The sequence below is a fragment of the Carettochelys insculpta genome, chromosome 1 (genome assembly GCF_033958435.1).
Source record: "Carettochelys insculpta isolate YL-2023 chromosome 1, ASM3395843v1, whole genome shotgun sequence".
NCBI classification, from domain to species: domain Eukaryota; kingdom Metazoa; phylum Chordata; order Testudines; family Carettochelyidae; genus Carettochelys; species Carettochelys insculpta.
In genome coordinates, this window is record NC_134137.1 from 282,262,755 (window position 1) to 282,288,647 (window position 25,893).

Here is a 25,893-nt window from a genome sequence, read left to right on the forward strand (position 1 = left end):
TGTGTGTATTACCAACAAATGTGGAATTTGGTCATAAACCCCACAAAAGATCCTGACTAATTCTTAAGTGCAGCAGTTAGCTTTATATCAGACAACCAGGAATGCTTCTAGCCCAGTTGTACCCGACAAACACCTCCAGGCCTGGAGCCCACCAGCCACCTTCACACAGTGGCCGCCCTGCAGAACTGAATGGTCCATAGGCCTGGAGCAGGCAGTGACAGAAGCCGGGGGAGGCAGAGTCCCTGCCCTTACCCAAAGCGGTGGGTGTTTCTCCACACCAAAGGCTTTTATGTAAATTAGGCGGTCATGGGATAGGAGGAAAGATCCTTTCATGGATCGGGAATTGGTTAAAAGACAGAAAACAAAGGGTTGGAATAAATGGTAAATTTTCACAATGGAAGGGGGTAACTAGTGGTGTTCCCCAGGGGTCAGTCCTGGGACCAATCCTGTTCAACTTGTTCATCAATTATCTAGAAAATGAGGTAAGCAGTGAGGTGGCAAAGTTTGCAGATGACACCAAGTTGTTCAGGACAGTCAAAACCAAAAGGGATTGTGAAGAACTACAAAAAGATCTCAGCAAACTGAAGTGATTGGGCAGCAAAATGGCAAATGAAATTTAATGTGGGTAAGTGGAAGGTAATGCACATTGGAAAAAATAACCCAAATTACACGTACAACATGATGGGGTCAAATTTAGCTATGACAGATCAGGAAAGGGATCTTGGAGTTATAGTGGATAGTTCTCTGAAGACATCCACGCAGTGTGCAGCGGCAGTTAGTAAAGCAAATAGGATGTTAGGAATTATTAAAAAAGGGATAGATAATAAGACGAATGATATCATACTTCCCCTATATAAAACTATGGTACGCCCACATCTTGAGTACTGTGTGCAGATGTGGCCTTCTCACCTCAAAAAAGATACATTGGCATTAGAAAAGGTTCAGAAAAGGGCGACCAAGATGATTAGGGGTTTGGAACGGGTCCCATATGGGGAGAGGCTAGAGAGACTGGGACTTTTCAGTCTGGAAAAGAGGCGATTGAGGGGCGATATGATAGAGGTATATAAAATCATGAATGGTGTGGAGAAAGTGAATATAGAAAAATTATTTACCTTTTCCCATAATACAAGAACTAGGGGACACCAAATGAAATTGATGGGTAGTAGGTTCAAAACTAATAAAAGGAAATTTTTCTTCACACAGCGCAGTCAACCTGTGGAACTCCTTGTCGGAGGAGGCTGTAAAGGCCAGGACTCTATTAGGGTTTAAAAAAGAGCTTGATAAATTTTTGCAGGTTAGGTCCATAAATGGCTATTAGCCAGGGATAAAGTATGGTGCCCCAGCCTTCAGTACAAGGGCAGGAGATGGATGGCAGAAGATAAATCACTTGATCATTGTCTTCTGTTCCCCTTCTCTGGGGCACCTGGCATTGGCCACTGTCGGCAGACGGGATACTGGGCTGGATGGACCTTTGGTCTGACCCAGTATGGCCATTCTTATGTTCTTATGCTTCTGGGGGTTGTGTGTGCTGGCCAGTTGCAACGCAGTGCCCTATTCCCACCTCCACGGGTGCTGTGCAGGCCGGCCCGTGCCCTGAGGGGCAGGGGCTGCAGTAGACCTGGCGGGGCGGAGCCGGGTCGCCTCCCTCAGCCACTGCTCCACCCGCTGGGCGGGCGGCGGCCAGGTGAGGAGGCCCCGCCCGTCTCCCCCGGTGGCGGCAGGTGAGCGGCGGGCATGGCGGCCTCCCAGCTGCTGTGCCTGGACGAGACGCACGTGAACGAGAAGGTGAGCGAGGCCCAGGCCAGTTTCTACTACAGCGAGGAGCAGCGCCGGGCGCTGGAAGCGCTGGTGACCCGGGGCGAGGCGGACTACCGGCAGCAGCTGCAGCAGGGGCAGCTGCGGGACTTCCTCTCCAGCCGCGAGCTGCGGGCCCTGCCGGCCGGCTGGCGCCACTATGACGCGCACCTGGAGGGCGGTGAGGCCGGGGGCGAGGGCCTCTCGCTGGCCTACTGGCCGGAGCGCTCCGACACGGAGGTGCCGCCGCTGGACCTGGGCTGGACGGACAGGAACTTTTACCGCGGCATCAGCCGCGTCAGCCTCTTCACCCACCCCCGGAAGGAGGAGAACGCGCCGCACCTCAAGCAGGTGGTCCGGGAGCTGCTGCAGCAGGCGCACAAGGTAGGGGCGTGTGCCCCGGGCTGACCTCGCCCTGGGCCGCCGCACGCCGCTTGCGGGTGCGCTCGGGGGCTTGTTTCCATTCAGGTCCTCTTCCCTCAGGGCTGGCAGCAGCTCCTCGCCAGCCGCTGCGCCACGGAGCCTGCATGGTGCAGGTCGGGGGACTCACTGACGGGCCTCTAGGGAGGAGCTGTCATTCACTGCTTGAACTTGAGGGTTAGGGATGGAAAAAGGCAGCGGGGCAATCAGGCCACAGTCCCCACCCCCACAATACATACATTGACTTCCCTTGCTGTGTCAAACTGGAAACCGCTGGCCATGGGCCCCTGGGAGCTATGTAGCCAACTAGCGGCCTGTCCAGAATTTCCCTTACTTTACTCCATCGTTTCACTTTACTGCTAATCAAAATAAAGTTTTGCCGAAGTGACTCTCTCAAGGATGTACATCCAGGACTGGTATCAAAGAGGTGGCCCAGTTAGTCTGTATCTTAAAAAATAACAAGAAGTCCTGTGGCAGCTTAAAGACTAACAGATGTTTTGGAGCATAAGCTTTCATGGGCAAAGACCCGCTTTGTCAGATGCATCTGATGAAGTGGGTTTTTGCCTATGAAAGCTTATGCTCCAAAATATCGGTTAGTCTATAAGGTACTACAGGACATCCAGAACTGGGTAACCTGTTCTTAATGAGGTGTTATATGGGAGCCCTGTTTTGTTTTGTACTGTCAGTTTTGGCCATGGATCAGACAAACACTGAGTCTGTTTCAACTGTTTTCTTTCTCTCATATTGGTGAAACTATTTAACCTCTTTGTAAATTTAGATAGGCTTGTTTGTTGACAGAGTCTAAATCAATAGTTTAGTGAGTTGAATACTCTCAATTTACTCTTGATTGCAAAGTAGTTGGATATGAGACAATACACAGCTGTATTTATCTTTTGTTAAATGTTGTTAATGATGGTACTTTTCTGCCAAGAAGACAAACCAATAGGAAGATTCCAAAAGTTTGCATAGAACATGGATATTTCAAGAATATTTCTCATGTCAGCTGAGTTTAGGCTTCCAGGAAGAAGATCCTGTTTAAAATGGCTTCTTTTCTGGCACAGGTTTTCTTGGCGCCCATGGAAAGGTGTCAGATGGGGAGGCTACTTTGATCCCTCCCCTTCCCTGCTGCTTTCTGTGTGTAATGGGAGCCATTTGGATCTCCCCATATAGACGTATCTGGCACAGATTTGCATAATTTATCTGCTATGCGGAATAGGAAGTAGCTTTCTGAAAAGATCCTTTCTTCAACTAGACTCAGAGGGATAACTGTGATAGTCTGTAGTTTCACAAATAACAAGCAGCCCTGTGGCACCTTAAAGACTAACAAATCTATTTGCTAGGTAAAGAGCTTTCACAGGTAAGACCCACTTCCTCAGATTTGGAGTAGTGATAACTGATTCCAACCCCATGGCTCTCCCTTCCTTTTCTGTTTCACTCGGTCTAATAATAAGGACCTACTCAGCATCTGGTATAGTCTCTCTCTCTCTCACACACTCACACATACACACACACAGAGAGAGAGAGAAAAGTGGCTGTAAAATGCTATTATTCTGAGTTACAGTAAACTCTTTCATATCTGGCATTCTGTTATCTAGGACTCTCAAATAACGGGCATTTTAACCATAAGTAAACTTTAGTTGCATTTTTTGTAAGTACAGCATACTGAATATAATAAAAATAAATAAAGTATAAGTTTACGGTGTACAATACTACTGTTGTTAAAGTACTCTGCATACATTTTTTGTTTGTTTCTTAATAGCTAATGGGTTTTTTTTTAAGTACAATGTGTTGCTTGATATACCTCTCTATTATCCAGAATGTCTGAATATCCAGTAACCTCCCAGTGCCAGGGCTGCCAGATATGAAAGAGTTTACTGTAATAGCCTTCTATATCCATTGTGCATCCACTTTACAGTTACACTGGTGGAAATGTCCTGGCAAGGGAAAGGAATTGGGCTATACCAGCCATTGTGCCTGATGGCCAAAAGTTGCTCGTTTTTGTTTTATTTTTGCTCAGCTGGACAAACAGAAAAACCTGTGACCCTTCCAGTTGAAGGGTGATTGCATGTTAAAAGCCACTGAACATTTAATGGCCCTTTCTGTAATTAAACCTGCCTGTCCTACTCGTGTTATCTGGTCTACACTGGCAATTGAGCAACAAAGCTTTTGTCATTCTCTAGCGCTTAACTACCTTCATCCGTGTGCACGCACGCACAAGCTCCTGGGGGATGGAAGTTTTTTGTGGTCACTTTGTCTACAATTACCAAACTTTGTCACCAAAAACTCCACCTGTGACAGATCATGGCCACACTGGGGATATCAGCCTCAACAGTGTGAGCAATGCACTGTGTGTATGTGTGTATCCCATGGTGCAGTGTTGTGGGAAAGCAGAGCTGATTGCTACACATCTTGGGATTCCCCACAAGTTCTCCCACAGCCTTCTCCACTGCCGGGAGCAGCATAATGAGTAGCTGAGTAGCCCCGTGAGCTCTCTGTGCCGAGGAATGTGAAAGCATCACTGCAATCTTTCCCCCATCCCCTGCAGTAGCAGTCTGCCTGCCACTGGGTTTCCAGTGCAGGATGAAACAGGTACAGTCCAGTGATTTGCTCTTTGTTCCCCAAGAGAGCAGCTCACTCAGATGGAATAGAGTTTCTGGAGCTTTGAAAGGGGAGAGGCACATGCCTGCAGAGATCAAAACACTGAGCAGATCCACCAGGACAGGCATTGTGGGATTCTGGTGGAATCCAGTTCTGTCAACAACAACAAAACTGAACCGGTGGTGTCTGTGCAGTGCCTCTTTGTTGACGAGAAAGGGAGGGGAAATCTCTTATGGGATGGAAGTATTTTGTCACAGAAAGTTGGTGTTTTTTCCAGCAAAAGTTGCATTGCAGTGTGTACACTCTGTGTTTTCACCAAAAGGCAGTTTTGGCAACAAAACTTTATACTGTAGGCAAAGCTTTAGGGTATGTCTACACAATGCAGCTTTTAGCAACAAGACAGTGCCAATACCACTTCTTCTCAAAAAGTCAGCTTGTCACATTTTCACTTGCCGTGACAAAACTTTGTTGTTTGGGGTGGCATAGGGACTTAAGCACTCATGAACAACAAAAGTTTTGTCAATCGAGTGCAAGTACAGACAGACCTAGTCTTACTGCGTAAATGCTGTTAAGTGTAGACAAAGCCCAAGAGAACATTGCGGTAGCTATGTTGGTCCCAGATATTAGAGAGCGAGAGAGAGAGTGGGTGAAGTAATTTTTTTTTAATCAGCTTCTATTAGGGAGAGACAAGATTTGAAACTATGCACAGCTCCTTTTCAGGTCTGGGAAAGGGACTCTGTTACAGCTCAACACATGGTGGAACAGTTTGTTTAGATATCCTGTGAAAACCTGCTTTAGTTGAGGGGGGACTCTCTGTCACCCCTACTTGTTTCCCTCCACCTCACACAGAAATCCTATTGGGCAGTGGTGGGCAACCTGAAGCCTGTGGGGCATATGCAGCCCACTGGTGTTCTGTGTATGGCCCGCCAGACATTTTGTTTACCATTATCCATACTGAGGGTTGCCAGACTCTTTTTTTCTTACTGGTATTACTAAAGTGACATGCATGTGGAATGAGGTGAGTATGGATTGCATAGAAGATCGACTAGGAGAGCCATGCATTCCTTCTGCATCCTGTCAAAACACTGCTACAGTTCAATTGACACACCCCACAAATTGTGAGTACGCAAATGCAGTTAGCAAAAGTGCCCTATCCTGAGAGACCATCTTGGTTACAATGATCGTGTGGTCCTCTGAAATGAAAGCGGGCCACTCATGCAGCTCACTCACGAGCGGAGGCTGCCTGTTGCTGCTCTTGGGTATCACTAAACCATTACAATCCATAGTCAGTGGAGACCATAACCGAAAAGAAGTTCTCCCCAAGTCCCTCTTTTGGCTTTCAAACAAATCACCAAGCTCCTCACGTTCTTGCAACCTCGGACCACCAGGACCTTGTCAGAACATCTGCAGGTTTTTCACCTCTTGTCTCTCCACTGCAACAGTGGCCAGTACTATCCACATCACACCTTCCAAGATACAGGACTCCGGGGTGTGCCTATCAGAACATGTGGGGTACCTCATGTAGTGGTAATGTGCAGCGTTCCCTCTGTTTTTTTTCCATCCATGGGAGAAATGCATTTTGTTATGTGCACCAAGGCATTTGTGCATGTGCACCACCAGTGGAAACACACGCTGCCTAATGTGAGTGGCTGCGAGTTTTCTACTAATCAGCTGGTAGCACCTGAATTTCTACTGGGCAGATGCCCAAGTGCTCACTTAACAGGGAACTTTGGTAATGTTCCAGTAACAACTATATGGATGAAACCAGGTAATCGCTATGCTCTCAAATGAACTCCCACAGTAAAAAGATAAAAGATTAAAATACCAATTACCCATGAGCAACCACTTCTCCTAAAACGATAACTCAATATCTGGCCCCTCAGTCCTTGTCCTCAAAAGAGACCTGCACAACACCTTCTGAAGATGGGCCTGAGAGCTTATATTTGTAACTTTGCTAGACACTAAAAATCATGGCCTTGGGGGCATCTTCTCTCTTACCTTGCAGCTGCAGGGTGAGCACACATGGCACATTTCTAAGGCTTAGCAGCATTTTACAAGCATTAATAAATGAAGCCTCACCACCGTGAGGTAGGCTGGTATGATCCCGCAAATCTCTACATGTCTGTAAAGAGTTTGGTATACCTGTGGCACTACACAAATAGCAGTCTCCATGTTATAGATAACGATGGTGAAAAAGCGTAATCAGGGCAGCCCCATACTCAAGACTTCCCCTTTATCACTTTTCCAGGTGATCTAGCGAAATCACCAGGTTACTGTCTGCATTGGCCTGGTCATTGCCAATATGTAAATACTGATATTCTATTTGTGGCAGCATTAGAAACAACCTGGAGCAAATGCATTATGAGTTGCATTTGCCACCCATTCTCAGAAAGTTTCAGGGCAATCATTATTTTCAAGGGTGTTTCCTTTTCCTACCATTTGCAGAGGAGCCAGAGCATCATTTGTGTGACTTCATTTTGTTTAGGTTGGCAGTCCACATCTACGTTTGATGTAGTGCAGGCATAAAAGGGGCTGCTCACCCAAAGAGAAGGTATGGACTGTAATATAGATTTCTGTTCAGAGTGCTGGAGGAAGACTTGATGTTCCTGAGGTACGGTGTTTCTCTCTTGCTATTTATTCTTGGAGTTGGAGCACTTACTGGGGAACTGGCAGTATTTTGCCCTCCCCTCCCCATTATTTTAGTGTGGCTGATTGCTTCAGCCACCCTAAGATGATAAAAGTCTATGCCTCTCTTGTGCCTTTTCTTTGAGGATCTCCAACACCTTTTTTTAAAAAAGGTAGATGATATCCCCATTTTATAGACTAGGAAAACAGAGGCATGATGAGGGCAGTTATGTTGCTGAAGTTGTATGCAGTTCTGTGGTAGCCATTTCGTCAGTTTCAGGATATTAGAGAGACAAGAGGAGTGAGGTGATCTCACCAAGAGAAGTTGGTCCAATAAGAGACCCATTGCCTATCTTATCTCTAGGTTGCCCAAGGTCACACTGACTTAATGGCAAAGTTTTGAATAGTATAAAGTACTACTTAATATTCGGTCCTGCGCTGAAAACATTGAGCTGGCTGTCTCAGTTGCAGCTCATTGATGCAATATACGTAGGGAATGACCAGATGTCCCTTTTTTAAGGGAGCATCTTACATTTAAGCCCTCCTACGGGTGCCCTGCTTTTAAAAAATGGGCCAATTGTCCTGTATTTTGTGTCTCTCCCTTTCCATCAATACTGGTGGGTCCTATTGCTGGATGGATCCTTGCTTACCAACCGCCTGTTCACCAGTGGAGAGTGGTGAGGGTCCAGGGGCTGATGGTGGGGGTGAGTGCACAAGGCTCATGGTTGGGCAAAGCTGCGGCATGCAGGCTGACCGCTCCCGCTGCTGTTCCGTGAGTGCTGCCCCTGCCGCATACTGTCTCTTGGCCCTGCCCTCCTCCCATACCCCCACCCCATTTCTACCTAGTAGTGGCTGCTTGCTGTGGGGACCGGCAGTGGCCGGCTATGTCCCCTCTGCTGCCCATCCATTGCCCCTTTCCATGCTTCCCCTCTCACTTTCCTTTCCCTGTTGTGACCATTCAGCCACTCCCCCCACTGCTCCTCCGTATCCCCCTGTTGGGGCACATCACCCCACCCACAGCGCTGCATAGAGCAGTATTTCCCAATTTTATTTGACCTCAGAATCCTTTTAAACTCTAAAGAATTTTGCAGAACCCCATTCCCAGGCTCCACCACCCTGGGCCCCCAAGCCCACTCTCTATCTCCAGGCTTTACCTCCTTCAGCCCCCAAATTGGCCCCCCATCCCACAAACCCACCCCCCACCCCCAGGCTTAACCCCATTCAGCAGCAGTAGCACGGCAGGGAGTTGCAGAGATCTTCACAGGAGTCAGCGTCAGCAGCATCCAGAGTCGCAAATGACTCCTTAAGCCTCATGTGGCTCCAGAGTCCCAGGTTGCTGACTCTTGACTGTGGAACCCTTACTTTCACTTCATAGAAGCCCAGGGTTCTGCGGAACACCAACTGAGAAACGCTGGTGTGGAGAACCAGCCCCTGGTTGGATCATTCAGCTTACCAACAACCTAGCTGGCAGGCTCCTTCCTCTCCCCTCTTTTACCCCCCACGCCCCCCAGCCTTTGGCTACATTGGCTCAAGATCCTCCAGCTCAGGGTGCCGGCCAGGAGGAGCCAAGAGCTGCAGGTACCAAAGTCCAACACAACACTGGCACAGGGAACATTCTCTGCCTCTCAGCTAAGCTCTGTGGTGGTGGGGAGGAAATTTTTTCCAGCCTGTTTGTACCCCAATCCTGCAGGCTCCACAACAGCCCTCTGAGCAAGGGCATCGGGCCTCTTCACTCACTGTCCCCTAGGTCTTGGCCCCAGGGCATGTGGTGTCCTCTGTCCTGTAGGCGCCCTCTTTTGCTGAGCCCCATCTCTGGCTGGGTCCACTGAAGCCTGTGCAGACAGATTCTCTGAGTGCTGTGGCACAATGTACTTTTTAGCCAGGGAACAGGAGGTGTCTGGGTTATGTCAGTGGCGAGCAGCGGCTTGGAAGGGTTAACTGCCTTTCAGCACTGTGTGGGCAGGAAGGGACAAGTTGCTTCCAACCACAGGAGAGCCAGGGGAGGAGAAAAGAGAGCAACTCTGCACAAACAGGGACCAGGACGTTCCTATTCCCCACCTAGACCCCCCTGCAGCTGGAAGCAGCTTCTGTCCATTTTCTCCCACACACAACTGAGAGGCTGATTCTATCTATGCTCTGGCATGAACCTAGACAGAAATCTTGGAAGATGGGGGCACGGGTTGTGACCAATGTTCCCTGTAATTTTTTTCCATCCATTTGCAGAGTAATTTCCTTGTATGCATCGAGGCATGTATGGATGTATACCACCATAGAAGCACACGCTGCTGGCTGTGGGCAGCTGTGGGTGCTCTGCCAATCAGCTGGGCGACACTCGGTTCTCTTTTGGGTTGCCACCCAAGCGTTTGGCTTACAGGGAACACTGTCTGTGACCCTGCATACTCCAGGTTCTAGAAGAGGCAGGTCAATCCTGGGGGGGCCCAGCAAGGCATGAAGTATGGAGAGCACTGGGTAGGGAGGGTTGGGTCAGGTTAATCAGTCACCCCCATACTCGTGTGAGGGATGCGTGTGGGCGTGCGTGTGTGTGTTGCCTCTCCCCATGCAAAGGTAAAAGTAAATAAAAAGACTCCAGCTGTGCAGTATTTCTTTTAGCAGGGCTAAGTCAACTTGATGTTAATTTGAACATTTGCGCTGCTTAGTTCTGATTGTCACTGAGCTTGCTTGAATATGAATACTTTTACCAGATCTCCCATATTCAGCATATGGGCTTCTCGGCCTCTTGAAGGCTAAGATCAAGTGTAATGTAAGGAAATATTGTCACCCTGAGCATACATGCAAAAGCCATAGCAGAAGCTAGAGCTAAATAAGTTGACGAGGAATCTTCTGGCACCTTAAAGACTAACGAATTTTTAGGGCAGTCTTTAGTAGAACTAGTCTTTATGGTGCCTCAGGACTCCTCGCTCTTTTCACTGAAACAGGCTAACACAGTTACATCTCTCAGATTTTACAAGCATTCCTGTTAATAAATGGCATTTGAACTCAGTAGCACTCCCTAGCCCCAGGGGAATGAGCTGCACAAACAGGGAGGATATATGGCAGCATAGAGTATTTGCCCTCTGGCTAGAGCAGTGGTGTCAAATAGTAATTTAGGGATTGCCATGCTTGTAGATGTCCTTCCGTATTCGTCTCCCTCCCCATCTAACGATGCCCTCCCCCTCCCCTAGCCCCCACACAAGCTGAATGATGGCAACTCACCAGAGCCACAGAGCAAGCTGGGGCCAAGCAAACCAGGGCCACCTGAGCTGTGGCCACCTAAGCAAGCCCACGCCACTGGGGCCCAAGCCGTGACTGCAGGAGTTGCCCCCACCAGGCACTCATCCCACCAACAGGTGGCGTGCACTCCATGGGTGTGGCTCTGAGAAGCTGTAATTAAAGGCTTCAAAAGCCACATGGGACTCCAGAGCCCGGAATCACCACACTGTGGTGTCAAGTTCATCACAGAACGTATTGCAGACATGTGGGCTAGAGGCTTGTGTCTGCAACACTGCATTTCTGCTGGGAAGTCCAAGAGCTAAATGTGAGCCCAGTCTTTCTGCATTGATGTAATCATTAGGGTACAGTTCAGCATTTCTCAAATGCAGCCACAAGGGGCTTTTCACACAGCTACCAGGCTTCTGGACAGCGATAGATGGGATGTAGGGGGGAATATCAGTCTCTGCAACATTGTGCCTCAGCAGTCCCCAGGAACAAGGGTGAGGGAGAGGGTAAGCGTCAGACTTCAACCGTGGAATGATTGGGCAGCAGACTGACCAGCAGTAGGAACTTCTGGAATCTGGCTGTGAGGCTTTCGGCACTGGCCCCTGGCTCCAGCTCTGTGGCCACAGCTCAGACCGCTGACTCTGGTCCCCAGCTCCAGCCACCTGGCAGTAAGAGCCAACTGTGGGTGCTGACCCCTGGCCCCAACTGTGTGGCAGCAAACTCTGACCCCTGGCTTCCAGTGCACAGCTCTGACCACACAGTGATGGTTACTGAACCCCAGCTCCAGCCACACAGGCTCACTATCACCTATGTGGCCCTAGGCCACCACGGTCTCCCTTTCTGACCAGCTCCCATTCGGGGCTTAATCTGTCCTAGGTCTTGCAACAAACATGCAAGCATCACCTTTCACAGCATTATTTCTACTATTGAGTGTGCAAAACCTCCCAAAGCTATATGCATAAACTACAAGGATTTGGATCCACAGAGGTGCATATTTATTTGTTTTTTCCTAAAATTAGCTAAGTATTTCAGGAAAAATGTCAGTGCAGCCACTAGCAAGAGTTGGTGGCCGCACTCTGAGGCAACCAAAAATTTTCCTGTGAGAACCCGTCTAATCAACACAGAAGATGTCTTCTGAAACTTTCGCACATTATCAGTCCCATACAGCTTCACCAGGGGTTAGCAGCTGAGACCCCACTGTAGACTAGATTTCCATAGCTACTGTTGTTAACCACAGCACTGAGACTTGGTCAACCCAGGTGTAATTGACAAGTTTTGTTATAACTGAAGCAGCAATTGGCAGGGTGTCTAAATGAGGGCTCATATTATGGCTAGTGCAAGAGCTAAATCCGTACCCCCATCATGAGAAATTTGTAAAATGTTTCCCTGTTATATGCAGGGCTTACGATGGCCAGGCATCGAAAGACTAGGAATGAAATATGGGGCCTCTGCATAACGGCACATAGCACTGACCCCAGGAGGTGCACCTTGGCTTCACCTTTGCACTGGGATCTCCAGTTCAGAGCCTATCTGATGTCAGGCCAGTGTTCTGCTACTAGCTGCCCATATTTGGCCCAATGTCACAGAGGTGATTGTGCGGATAACTTATTCACCCTTTAATCACTGATCCCATGCGGTAAACTCCGCTACCAGAATGGGTCTAGTAGAACATTGGCCTTTGGCAGTGGGCTGTCCCTTTCTGTACAAAGAAGAACAAGAGAATATGCCTTTGTAGCATACAAGGGCAATCTCTTTCATGCATTCAATTTGTTCCTCTAGTGAGGATCATTCACCTTGCTGTACTTACTATCCTTTGAAACCTGTGTTGCATATCTTCCAATTTTCACCTGAAGGCAAGGAACTCTCCTTCACACTGTGCTGGGAAGCTGATTGGCTTTATGAAGAATTTAACACAGAGTGGTGCTACCTCCGTTTAACACATGCAGCTGCCAAAGTGCCCATGGAATTTAAACTTTATTCAGACAACTCTGTTTCCAGCCCAGTATAGACAGGGAGGGATCTGCCAGTCCAAGTCTGTATGCCCACTGTAAATGAATGAGACTTGGAAAGCAGCAGCCTCCTGCAGTCATTCATTCACTGCCTCCCAAAGGCTGGGGAAAGTCAAGGGGATGAGGCGAGTTGGAACTTGAAACTTCTAGACTTCTAAAAAGGGAGAATAGGGTGAGATCAGCTTCCTCTGTTGTAAAGGGTGCCAACACTCTTGCTTTGTAGTTACCTGTAACCACTGACTGTTCAGACTTTTGTGAATTTAACATCATGTTAGTGTAGCTTTTTGCACTTTTATAAAGTCTGTGTTGGAAAAATGTATCCTGTTGGGAACTTTAAAATGAAAGGGGAGGACAACTGTAGCTCCAACAGAGAACTGAATGCCAAACCAGATTTGCTCTTATAAATATGAGCAGGAGGTGTGTTTGATATATATCGGATTTAGAGCCATTTTCCTTGTGAACCCAGCCCAGGCAGGAGAGTTCTCAGGGGAATCTGTGGAACAGAAGAACAAAATTCCCCTCTTCCCCTTCACCTGTAGTGGTCTGACTTCCCATCTCATAATTTCCCTGGCCTCTTGTGTTGAACAGGTAAATGTTGGTTTTCCAGGGTCTCATCACATATAGGTAAATCGCTGTGAGATAAACGTGACAGAGAGGTCTCACAGTGGAGGTAAAAACTGGACAGGTAACTGTGTTATTCTTCAGGCCTCTGAGTAATATTTCTACAGCATTCCTTGCAAATGACAAGAGAGCTCCAGCAAGAACTAACAAACTCCTTCCATGTACATGTGCAGGTATTGGAAGCCAAGCAATGAGATGGTAAGATTACTGAATTGTGCTCAGGCATGTACTTTCCTATGCCTTGAGTGTATTCACTGCCCAGTTGGCCTGGCTTCCATATCCTTCTGTTTTATATTAGTGTCTTTGCACACCCTGCCCCACCCCTCATTTCTAATATTGTATTTTATGTGCCCTTCTTTCTACCCCCTCCTTGCTTCCAGATCATTGCGCTGGTAATGGATCTGTTTACTGACCGGGACATTTTCCAGGATATTGTGGAAGCAGCATATAAGCGACGGATCCCTGTCTATATAATCCTGGATGAGGAGGGTGTGAAGTTCTTCCTGGAGATGTGCAAGTGTTTGGATCTCAATGGCTTCCAGATCCAGGTAAAATACAGTGGTACAATGGAGACCATGTCTATGCTACAGCTGTTCCACTGTATTGCCGCATTGCTGACACTTCCTTCACTGGCAGAAGGTCTGTCTGTGTGGTTCATTCACTCTTTCAAGAGGCAATAGTTTGGCTGACTGACAGGTTCTTCCTTCAGCTTAGAACTGCGGCCAGTGGGAACTGTGGGGGCAGAGACAGCTCATGGAAGAAGCTTTCAGAGCCTCCCTGGCCAGTCCTGCATCTAGGAGATGCAGAGATAGTTGCCGCTTCCTGGGAGGCACCTGAGGTGAGCATGTTGGAGAGCTCACACACCCCTTCCTCCACCCCAGTCTGCCTGGGGCCTACTGGACATTTAGGCTGCGTCTACACGTGCACGCTACTTTGAAGTAGCGGCAGTAACTTCGAAATAGCGCCCGTCACGTCTACACGTGTTGGGCGCTATTTCGAAGTTGAAATCGACATTAGGCGGCGAGACGTCGAAGTCGCTAACCCCATGAGGGGATGGGAATAGCGCCCTACTTCGACGTTCAACATCGAAGTAGGGACGTGTAGACGATCCGCGTCCCGCAACATCGAAATAGCGGGGTCCTCCATGGCGGCCATCAGCTGGGGGGTTGAGAGATACTCTCTCTCCAGCCCTTGCGGGGCTCTGTGGTCACCGTGGGCAGCAGCCCTTAGCCCAGGGCTTCTGGCTGCTGCTGCTGCAGCTGGGGGTCCGTGCTGCATATACAGGGTCTGCAACTAGTTGTTGGCTCTGTGTATCTTGCACTGTTTAATGAAAGTGTGTCTGGGAGGGGCCCTTTAAGGGAGCGACTTGCTGTTGAGTCCGCCCCGTGACCCTGTCTGCAGCTGTGCCTGGCTCCCTTATTTCGATGTGTGCTACTTTGCCGTGTAGACGTTCCCTCGCTGTGCCTATTTCGATGTTGGGCTGAGCAACGTCGAAGTTGAACATCGACGTTGCCAGCCCTGGAGGACGTGTAGACGTTATTCATCGAAATAGTCTATTTCGATGTCGCAACATCGAAATAAACTATTTCGAAGTTGGGTGCACGTGTAGACGTAGCCTTAATGACCCAGTCAGCAGTGATCACTGGAACCTCCAGGGTCCTTTTTCAGCTATGGCTTCTGGTATAAAAACTGGCACCTGGTAACTTGGTGTGTTAAAATGGTTAACTAGTTAATCAGTTAGGTGCTCTCATTTATCTGTTTTGCCTCACCTGCCCTGCTGCCTGGCTCTGCTGTGGCTGTGACCCCAACCATGGGGTCCCACCATGGTGGTGAGGTCCCACTGCCTGGCCCACCAGCCCAAGGCTGGATCTGCTGTGGCCCAGCATGGCTAGCCACCACTGGAGTTCACTGCCAAGGGTCAGTTAACCAGTAAGCAGACCTAACTGCCTGGTATCCTTACTGGCAGCACTACACGCTAATTTTCTGACTCCAGTGTTTTTCCTGGGTAAAGACATGGCCTGGGAGGTACCCAGTTGGCTCTCCTAATGGGCATCTGTTCAGCGCTGGTCTCTAGGGTTTGTGGTTAGATCACTAATTTTTGTCCACCTTTGCTCAGTTCTATATGCACCAAGATAGCATCAGTTACAACATGTTCATATGCTGGTGCCAGAGATGGAATAAAGGTCTGGGTCTAATCTACCTGCTGAGGTGTAGCGTTTGCACGGTGGGAAGAACTTCACATTAAAGAGAGGGACAGGTCCCCTCCATGTATGTATCATAACCCACTGTGAGGCCTACAGCTTGTAGCTTGCAGGGGTTCTATGAGGCCATGATTAGCTTGCTTCAGTTCCTAGCAGGAAATAGTTGGTCATTGCTCATGATGAAAACCAGGTCTCCTGTGGTTGAAGTCATTTGCAAAGCAAGCACCAGTTGGAGATATACCTATCTATCTCATCCAGCTGGAAGGGACCTTCAGAGGTCATTGAGTCAAGTCCCCTGCCCTCACAGCAGGACCGATCACCATTCCTGGCAGTTTTTTTTTTTTTTAATCTGTTTGCCCCAGATCCCTAAATGGACCCTTGAGCTCACAGCCTGGGTTTAGCAGGCCAATGCCCAAACCACTGAGTAATGCAGCTGTATTTAATTTGGTGGGGGAATGATTCCTAGCTTAGGTAATTAACCTGAGCTGGAGTAGACACATTGCTATTTTTAGGTGCTAGCTCCTAAGTATGTACCCAGGGCTTGGGAGAGATTGTACTTGGGGCAGCAAACTTGAGAGGGCATCCTGGCCATTGCAGACATGCTGATACTTTTAGGCAGTCGCTTGAGCAGCACTAGCATAGCTACATCCACACAACCTGGGAATCACACCTCCCAGGTCAAATATAGGCATATCCTTAAACTATTGAGTGGCATGGTAGTGCTCCATCCTAGAAGTGAGTGTGTTTCAGTGGAGGGATATCATTTCCTCAGTGTAGTTTATTTATAAATCTTTAAATGCCCAGAGGTCTTTCAGGAGAAGAAACATTATATAAATATGTTTTTGGAGGTAATTATCATTTGATAGTCATTAAATTGTGTGCTATTTGTGTTTTCTGCTCATGAAGCCATGGCAATTATCTTTGTCTCTATTCTGTGACAGAGGAGTTTGTGTGGAGGTTTTTGCATTTTTTTTACTTCCTTTGTGTCTGTGTAAAGAGTCATTTTCAGATCTTACTAATTAAAAAAAAAAATCAAAGTTGACTTCTTTTTACCAAAAAAAACAAGTAAGCAGAGCAAAGCGGACAGGGAGCTGCAGACGGGAGTTTGGGAGGGAGTTTGGCAGAGGGAGGCCTATGATGGTTAGGAAGACCTGCAACACCTGTGCCAGCACTACTACTGTCTCCTCCACCTGTGCCTGTAGCCAGACAGACTGTCTGACCATGGATGCGTCTACCCAGATCCTGGTGTGGCTTTGCAGGGACTGTGGCTTGCAGTTCCCACTCACTGCTATCCAGGCTGGGGGGACCATCCAGTGTGAAAGGTGCCTGCTGATGGAATCTCTCAGGCGGCAGGTGGGAGAGCTACAGGAGGAGGTGGCCGGGTTGAGGAGTATCCAACTCCACGAGCAGTTCCTGGATAGTATTCATGTGGAGACAGCTGAGGTAACTGTCCCATTACACAGGACAGCTGATAAACCACTGGTGGAGGAGGGGAGAGATCAGGGTGGACACTGGTGGCTTGTTACTTCTGGCAGTAGGCAGTGTTCCACCCCTGCTCAGAACCCTCCCACTGTGGTACTAGGAAACTGCTATGCTGTACTTAATACAGGAGACAAAGAATCAATCCGTACAGCAGAGGAGAAGCCTCATAGCCCCAAGGCTGGGAAGTCTGCTGCCACCACTGTGAGGAGGAGACGTAGAGTAGTGGTGGTCGGGGACTCTCTTCTGAGGGGGACGGAGGCGCCCATCTGTTGCCCTGAGATTTCATCTTGGGGGGTGTGCTGCCTGCCAGGGGCTCGTATCCGAGACGTTACAGAGATGTTGTCGAGGATTATCTGGCCCTCTGACTACTATCCCATGCTTCTCATCCATGTGGGCACTAATGATACTGCGAAGTGTGATGCTGAGCAGGTCAAGAGTGACTTCAGGGCTCTGGGGGCACGGGTGAGGGAGTTTGGGGTGCAGGTGGTATTCTCCTCAATCCTGCCTGTCAATGGTAGGGGCCCAGGCAGAGACAGGTGCATCCTAGAGGTGAATGCCTGGCTTCAAAGATGGTGTCACCAGGAAGGCTTTGGCTTCCTTGACCACAGGATGCTATTCCAGGAGGGACTGCTAGGCAGAGATGGCGTTCACCTTTCGAGGAGGGGAAAGGCCGTATTTGAACACAGACTGGCTAACCTAGTGAGGAGGGCTTTAAACTAGGTTTGACAGGGGCAGGGCAGCAAAGCCCACAGGTAAGTAGAGAACATGGAAACCTGGGAGGTGGGTCAGAAATGGGAGGCAGCATGGGCAACAATGTCAGAGTAAAAAGAGGGTCGGGGCAAAACAGGGAGGCAAGATCAAATCAATATCTTAGATGCCCATATACAAATGCAAGAAGTACGGGTAATAAGCAGGAAAAACTGGAAGTGCTAATAAATAAATACAACTATGAGATCGTTGGCATCACGGAAGCTTGGTGGGATAATACATGATTGGAATGTTGGTATTGAAGGGTACAGCCTGTTTAGGAAGGATAGACAGGGAAGAAAGGGGAGAGGTGTTGCCTTATATATTAAAAATGTACACACTTGGACTGAGGTGGAGATGGACGTAGGAGATGGATGTGTTGAGAGTCTCTGGGTTAGACTAAGAGGGGTGAAAAACAAGGGTGGTGTCCTGCTAGGAGTCTACTACAGGCTGCCTACCCAGGTGGAAGAGGTGGATGAGGCTTTTTTTAAACAACTAACAAAGTCAATGCAGGGCCCCAGATTTGGTGGTGATGAGGGACTTCAGCTATCCAGATATATGTTGGGAAACTAAAACAGCAGGGTACAGACTATCCAGTAAGATCTTGGATTGCAGTGGAGACAATTTTTTATTCCAAAAGGTTGAAAAAGCTACCAGGGGGAAGCTGTTCTAGATTTCATTTTAACAAATAGGGAGGGATTGGTAGAGAACTTGAAAGTGGAAGGCAGCTTGGGTGAAAGTGATCATGAAATCATAGAGTTCACAATTCTAAGGAAGGGGAGAAGGGAAAAGAGCAAAATAGAGATAATGGATTTCAGGAGGGAAGATTTTGGTAATCTCAGAGCTGGTAGGTGAGGTCCCATGCGAAGCAAAACTTAGGGGGAAAAACAGCTGAGGAGAGTTGGCAGTTTTTCAAAGGGACATTATTAAGGGGCCAAAAGCAAGCTATCCCTCTGCGTAGGAAAGATAGAAAATATGGCAAAAGATCACCTTTGGCTTAACCAGGAGATCTTGCATGATCTCGAAGTAAAAAAGGAATCATATAAGAATGGAAACAAGGACAAATAACAAAGGATGAATATAGGCAAACAACACAAGGATGCAGGAGCAAGATTAGAAAGGCTAAGGCACAAAATGGGCTCAAACGAGCTACAGGCATAAAGGGAAACAAGAAGGCTTTTTATAAATATATTAGAAACAAGAGGAAGACCAGGGGCAGGGTAGGGCCATTGCTCAGTGAGGAGGGAGAAACAGTAACAGGGAACTTGGAAATGGCAGAGATGCTTAATGACTTTTTTGTTTCGGTCTTCACTGAGAAGTCTGATGAAGGAATGCACAACATAGTGAATACTACCGGGAAAGGGATAGGGTTAGAAATTGAAATAAAAAAGAACAAGTTAAAAATCATTTAGAAAAATTAGATGTCTGCAAGTCACCAAGGCCTGATGAAATACCTCCTCTATCAGCTCCTTGAGTATTCTAGGATGCATCTGAGCATTTATCTGTCATCTTTGGAAAATCTTGGGAGACAGGAGAGATTCCAGAAAACTGGAAAAGGGCAAATATAATGCCCATCTATAAAAAGGGGAATAAGAATAACCCAGGAAACTACAGGCCAGTCAGCTTAACTTCATTGCCAGGAAAGGAAATGGAGCAGGTAATTAAAGACATCATCTGCAAGCACTTGGAAGATGGTAAGGTGTTAGGGAACAGCCAACATGGATTTGTAAAGAACAAATCATGTCAAAATAATCTGATAGCATTCTTTGATAGGATAATGAGCCTTGTGGATAGGGGAGAAGCGGTAGATGTGGTATACCTAGACTTTAGTAAAGCATTTGATATGGTCTCACATGATATTCTTATCAAAAAACTAGGCAAATACAATTTAGATAAGGCTACTATAAGGTGGGTGCATAACTGGCTGGATAACCGTACTCGGAGAGTAGTTATTAATGGTTCTTAATTCTGCTGGAAAAGTATAACAAGTGGGGTTCCGCAGGGGTCTGCTTTAGGACCGGTTCTGTTCAATATCTTCATCAACAATTTAGATATTGGCACAGAAAGTATGCTTATTATGTTTGCAGATGATACCAAGTGGGAGGGGTTGCAACTGCTTTGGAGGATAGGGTCATAATTCAAAATGATCTTGACAAATTGGAGAAATGGAGAAATGGTCTAAAGTAAACACAATGAAGTTTAATAAAAGACAAATGCAAAGTGCTCCACTTAGGAAGGAACAATCAGTTTCACACATACAGAATGGGAAGCGACTGTCTAGGAAGGCCTACAGCAGAAAGGGATCTAGGGGTTATAGTGGACCACAAGCTAAATATGAGTCAACAGTATGATGCTGTTGCAAAAAAAGCAAACATGATTCTGGGATGCATTAACAGGTGTGTTGTGAACAAGACACGAGAAGTCATTCTTCCGCTCTATTCTGCGCTGGTTAGGCCTCAGCTGGAGTATTGTGTCCAGTTCTGGGCACCGCAGTTCAAAAAAGATGTGGAGAAATTGGAGAGGGTGCAGGAAAGAGCGACAAGAATGATTAAAGGTCTAGAGGATGTGACCTATGAAGAAAGGCTGAAAGAATTGGGCTTGTTTAGTTTGGAAAAGAGAAGATTGAGGGGTGACATGATAGGGGTTTTCAGGCATCTAAAACGGTGTCATAAGGAGGTCAGAGAAAACTTGTTCTTTTTGGCCTCTGAGGATAGAACAAGAGGCAATGGACTTAAACTGCAGCAAGGGAGGTTTAGGTTGGACATTAGGAAAAAGTTCCTAACTGTCAGGGTGATCAAACAGTGGAATAAATTGTCAAGGGAGGTTGTAGAATCTCCATCGCTGGAGATATTTAAGAACAGGTTAGATAGATGGCTATCAGGGATGGTTTAGACAGTACTTGATCCTGCCATTGGGGCAGGGGGCTGGACTCGATGGCCTCTTGAGGTCCCTTCCAGTCGTAGTATTCTACGATTCTATGAAAAGCTAGAAATGGAATATGAAAATCCAGCAAAACTTTTGCTTCGCTAAATACTGTTGTAACATGCCTGGCTTTGTACTCACATAGACTGCTCTCTGTAAACAGATTGCTTCCTGGTAATGAAGTCACATAACCTCTTCTACTTTTTTGAATAATTTGAAAAACTGAGGTCATTCTGTTTGAAGATTATGGGCTGTTGACTAGTATGCCGAAAAATCCAGGTTGGTTAAAGAGAAAAAGATCTTAAGTGGAAAACCAGATGAATAAAAATGTTATGAGAAACACCATGCACATCCTTGCTTCTGGTGTGCTCTCCCAGACATGCATTCAGTATCCCACGCACATGACTCACTGCAAGGCCTTGAGCAAGTCACTTTGACTTTCTCAGGTTCTCCATCCATGACATAAGGTAGTAATATTTATAGGGGTATTGTGGTGGTTAATTAGCTAATATTTGCGCAGCACTTCAAACACACCAAGCATTGTAAGACTGCAAGTATTACAGTATATTCAGTTAGAATTTGTACTAACACTGCAGCATTTCTCTTGAGCAAATGCAAACAGATATAATTGTCCAATTGAAAAGTACACATTCTATTTAGAAAACTAGGATTTTAAAAATAATTCTGGATTCCTTTGGTCACAGTAAGTTCACTGATGGCTGGAAGAACAGTCTGATAAAACCAGGGTCACGTGGTTCTTTAAACTTATGACATAGGTCTAATCAGGCAAATTAGCACAGCATGCGTGTCCTCAAATCTCTGTTTTTATGTTATGTGTAGACAAACATCTGATACTGAAAGTCATGTAGCCTTAAGTAAGCATTTTTCTAGTGTATTTAGGCCATTAATACAACTAGCTCTTATTCCACCGAATATCTAAAAGAGATTCTGTTGTTGGTCATGCCCTATGATCTATTTGCAATGTCCCGGTAGATTTCCTAGTTGCCTGGGAATCCCTCCCAACCCACTGGCGAGGTGAGTAGTTCTCTTACTGTAAAGTAGGGTTACCATATTTGAACTTTCAAAAAAGAGGACACACCCAAGAGGGTATGTATCGGTATCTACCAGCTTAGGTTGTACAACATAAACCACATTAATACAGTGTGAGTTGTTAGATACTGATAGAGATACATACCCTCTCAGGTGCCTCCTCTTTTTTTGAAAGTTCAAATATGGTAACCCTACAGAAGGAGACCAGGAAACCTCCATTATAGGGGGCCAGAGGCATCTCTTCTGTTGGAATGGTCCAGAAAATTGGAGTGTTCTTTTGTCTGTGAAAATAGAATTGTCCACATTTTTAATTTCCCTCCTTTTACCCAGCCGTACTTTTCCCTATGACAGGAAAAATGAGACCAGAGCATGGGGCCTTGACTCAGGTCTCCATTTCAGCCCCTCTACATTAACAACAGGTGACTCTCCCTACAGAAGATGCTCTCCTCCCCATTCCTCACAACATAGGAAGATGCAGAGGTTAGGAGTTTATGGCCGCAATGCACAGTGCTCTCTAGCTAGCCTGTTGTGGCAGAGTGGCTTACGGGTAAGTGGGAGTGGACCCAGAATTCAGAGAGTGCAAAAACGCCACTGTTAATTCGCTCTCCAACTTGGGCTGGGTCTCCTGAGACTGAAGATCGGATTTGGAGACTGAGTATCATTTTCTTCCCTTAGATTTTGAAAACTTCGTTCTACTTGCATTTTAAACTTCTGAATGCTGAGATAAAAAGGTGAATGGGGCAGGCAGAGTTGCAAACAAATTTTATCTGTTGGGCAGGCCCCCAGTTTGAAGGAGAATGATCTGTGTAGAAAAATAAGTGACAAGCTGGGATGGACAGCAGAAGTACATTCTGCTTTGCATTAGCCCTTCTGCAACCTTTCTAAGCTCTGTTGGTCAATGTGAAATAAGCTCCAGTGTGGGATGAGGTAAAATGAAATGACTGGGGTCATGGCATTGGAGCTGGGGGATTATCTGATTCTCTATATGCACTGTTTGTTGTGACTTGTTTTTTCACCTTCCTGTTAGAACATCCGTGTACGTTTTGTGACGGGGGTTGGGTTCTATATGCCATCAGGGAAGATCAAAGGCACCTTGGCCTCCCGGTTCCTGATGGTTGATGGTGAAAAAGTGGCCACTGGGTCCTACAGGTAGGTGACTCACCTAGGTCATACCCATATTCCTTATATAAGGTCTATCTCATGCTTTACCTCAGAGAAGTGGAGAGCAGCCTTCTTCCTTCCCCTGCATCCCACTTACCAGTTGTCCAGTCCATTTCCTATTTAGGCTGCTGTGTCCAGTTGCGCATTTTGTAGAAGTTTGCTGTTGTAGGATAGAATCATAGAATCACAGAGCTGGAAGGGACCTCAAGAGGTCATCAAGTCCAGCCCCCTGCCCCAAGCAGGATCAATCCCAACTCAGTCATCCCATGACTATGTCAAGCCAGGACTTAAAAACCTCCAGGGATGGAGATTCCACCACCTCCCTAGGCAACACATACCGGTGCTTCACCACCCTCTTGGCAAAGTAGTTTTTCCTAATATCCAACCTACTCCTCTCCTTCTATGACTTCAGACCATTGCTCCTTGTTCTGCTATCTGTCAACACTGAGAACAGTTTCTCTCCATCCTCTTTAGAGCTCCTCCCTTCAGGAAGTTGAAAGCTGCTATTAAATCAACCCTCAGTCTTCTCTTCTGCAAACTGAATAAGCCCAAATCCCTCAGCCTCTCCTCATAGGCCATGTGTCTAGCCCCTCAATCATTTTCATTGCCCTCTGCTGAACCTGCTCCAGCACAGGATAGAGAATACAGAACAGATTTTTGGAGGACAGAGTATCTCTGTGTCAACAGACATTCCACTGAGTGAGAGAATTCCTCTTCTTCACCAGTTGGGATTCCCCATTGCCCACTGTGGCCGGTTTCCTGTCTAGAACAGGTTAGCAGCGCAGTATAGAGAGCCCTCCTGCCAATTCAGCAACAGCTGTTTATGTGAGATTGCCTGAATCTTTGGGGGAACTGTACTTTAAGGTTATGCAGCTTTCTCTACCAGATTTCTCCATCTGTACAATACCGAACAGACTTAAAAATACATGTACCATGCCACTCAAATGAGTAAAACGCTTCTCAAATGGTTGCAGTACCCGATGTTTCGGAACGCTGAGGGTTGAAAGGTCACCATTTTGGGGTGGAGAGAGGTGTCAGGTGTCCTTGCCTCTGTGCAAAAATCTAACAGTGGCTTCTCTACTGCCAGCTTCACTTGGAGCTCATCCCACATCGACAGAAACATCCTCTTGTTGTTGACGGGACAGAATGTGGAGGTGTTTGACATTGAGTTTCGTGAGCTCTATGCCATCTCTGAGGAGGTCAATCTCTACAAGGAGCTGAACATTGTGAACCCTTTTCATTCAGGAGCTGGAAAATTGGAGTTTCGCACTTCCACTGTGTCTCGTAAGATCATCAACCCCAAGTATGGGCTAGTAACCGGGGCTGCCCCTGGTGAAATGTTACTCTGGGCTTCGCGCCAGAGGCAGGAGGCACAGGAGAAGTCAGAAGGGAATGAGGAGGAAAGTGAGTCAAAGAAGCGGCTGGATCAGTTTCTGAATGACTTGATCACGGTGGAGCAGGTGCTACCAGAAATTGTGCCACCATTTGAGAACTTGAGCAGAGTGAACCGGAGTCCCCAGAAATTTTTCTCCTGGTTCCATGCAAAAAATAAATCCAAATCCAGGGAGTCTGTTCGCGACACCAAGAAGGACGATGGGGCTGGCAGCTCTGTTGCCAACGGGGAAGCCAACTCCAAGCAGGGTAAGAGGTTCGGCAGCTGGTTTTTCAGCAGAAAGGCTAAACGGCCCTGTCAGTCATGAACACTGAGGCCAATTCTTTTGCCATGGAGGAACTCTTAGGAGAAGAGTTTGTGATTATGAAGATGGCAGATAAGGACCTGTCAGTGTTCACAGTAACGGGGACACTTTAGATAAACCTCCCCTACCCCAGTGCCTGTGGGCTCCCCCAACCCAGACACACAAGGGCAGCTCCCACAATTTATTATCCTCTCTGCCTTAAAATGACAAAGGCTGCATCTACAGTAGGATCTAAAATCAATTTTATTAAAATCAGTTTAACAGTGGGTTTTATCAGTTCAGTTTTGAGTATCCTCTCCTTCCCACAGGCTCCCCACACAATCGACTAATTGTTGCCATGCACAAGTCACCAAAATTGAACGTTGCAGCGGTGTATTGTGGGAACCTATCCCACAGTTCCCTAAGCCCTGTAGCATTCTGGGTATTTTCACTGGTTCAGCATGGGCAGTAAATGCCTCGCAAATGGCTGTAGGTATCTGACTTCCTCTTCCCACATATCATTTCCTACATTTCTTTTCCCTCATTCCCTTGCCATGTTAACCAAATATCCGAAAATCATGTCCGCCAAGGGAGACTTCCCCTGAGCAGCTAAAAGACCCCCCCAGTTGTAGCCAGCCCCTGAAAACTGTGTCCGCCAAAGGAGACTTCCTCCTGGCAGCTAAAAGACACCTGATTATAGCCAGCTCCCTGGCCTTTGGATAAAGCCCATACAAAAAATTTGCTCTGAGAGTACAGACACTCTAGTGACAAAGGATTTTCTTCTGTTGACTGAAAATTGTGTCCACTGAGGGAGACTTCCCCCAGGCGGCTGAAAGACCCCCAAATAGCTGCCAGCCCCCCCCAGTATCCTACCCACTAAAGGAGAGTTCCCCTGGCTGGCTACAGGACTCTCACTGTGCGCAAGGTGCCTGGCACCTTCCACAACATTCTCCTTTTATTGATGCGGGGTCAAGCCACATGATGTGGCTGGGTGCAGGAAAGTTCCAGAGTGCTTGGTGCCTGCAGGCTGAGGGAAGGGTGGGGATGTGGGAGTCAGGACAAAATGTAAACATCCAAAAAGAAGTTTCTCGTCCAAAAACAATCCCCACCCACAGACTAGCTGCCACGTGATGTGGGCAAGGAAAAGTTCCAGAATGTGTGGGGCCTCTCAGGGAGGGGATGTGGGGGGCAGGACAACATGTAAACAGCTGGAAGGAAGTTTCTCATCCTATCATACAAGCACAACCCCTACCCACAGCCTAGCTGCCACATGGGGCAGCAGCTGGCACCAGGAAGCGCAGCAAAAAAGAGATGGCAGAGGTCAATGTAGAACCACAGACCCCACAGCCATGCTAATAGCAAAGATAGGAA

The 25,893-nt window shown here is 47.2% G+C and overlaps 1 protein-coding gene across 1 annotated transcript; it reads left to right on the forward strand.

The window, feature by feature from the left end:
- Positions 1–1,734: 1,734 nt before the first annotated feature.
- On the forward strand, positions 1,735–24,793 carry FAM83F (family with sequence similarity 83 member F). Its single transcript, XM_074983914.1, is given in 5 exon segments — positions 1,735–2,178; positions 13,664–13,831; positions 22,713–22,834; positions 23,934–24,534; positions 24,537–24,793. Coding segments are annotated over 5 exon segments (1,455 nt in total). The 3' UTR covers positions 24,657–24,793.
- The last annotated feature ends 1,100 nt before the right edge of the window (positions 24,794–25,893 follow it).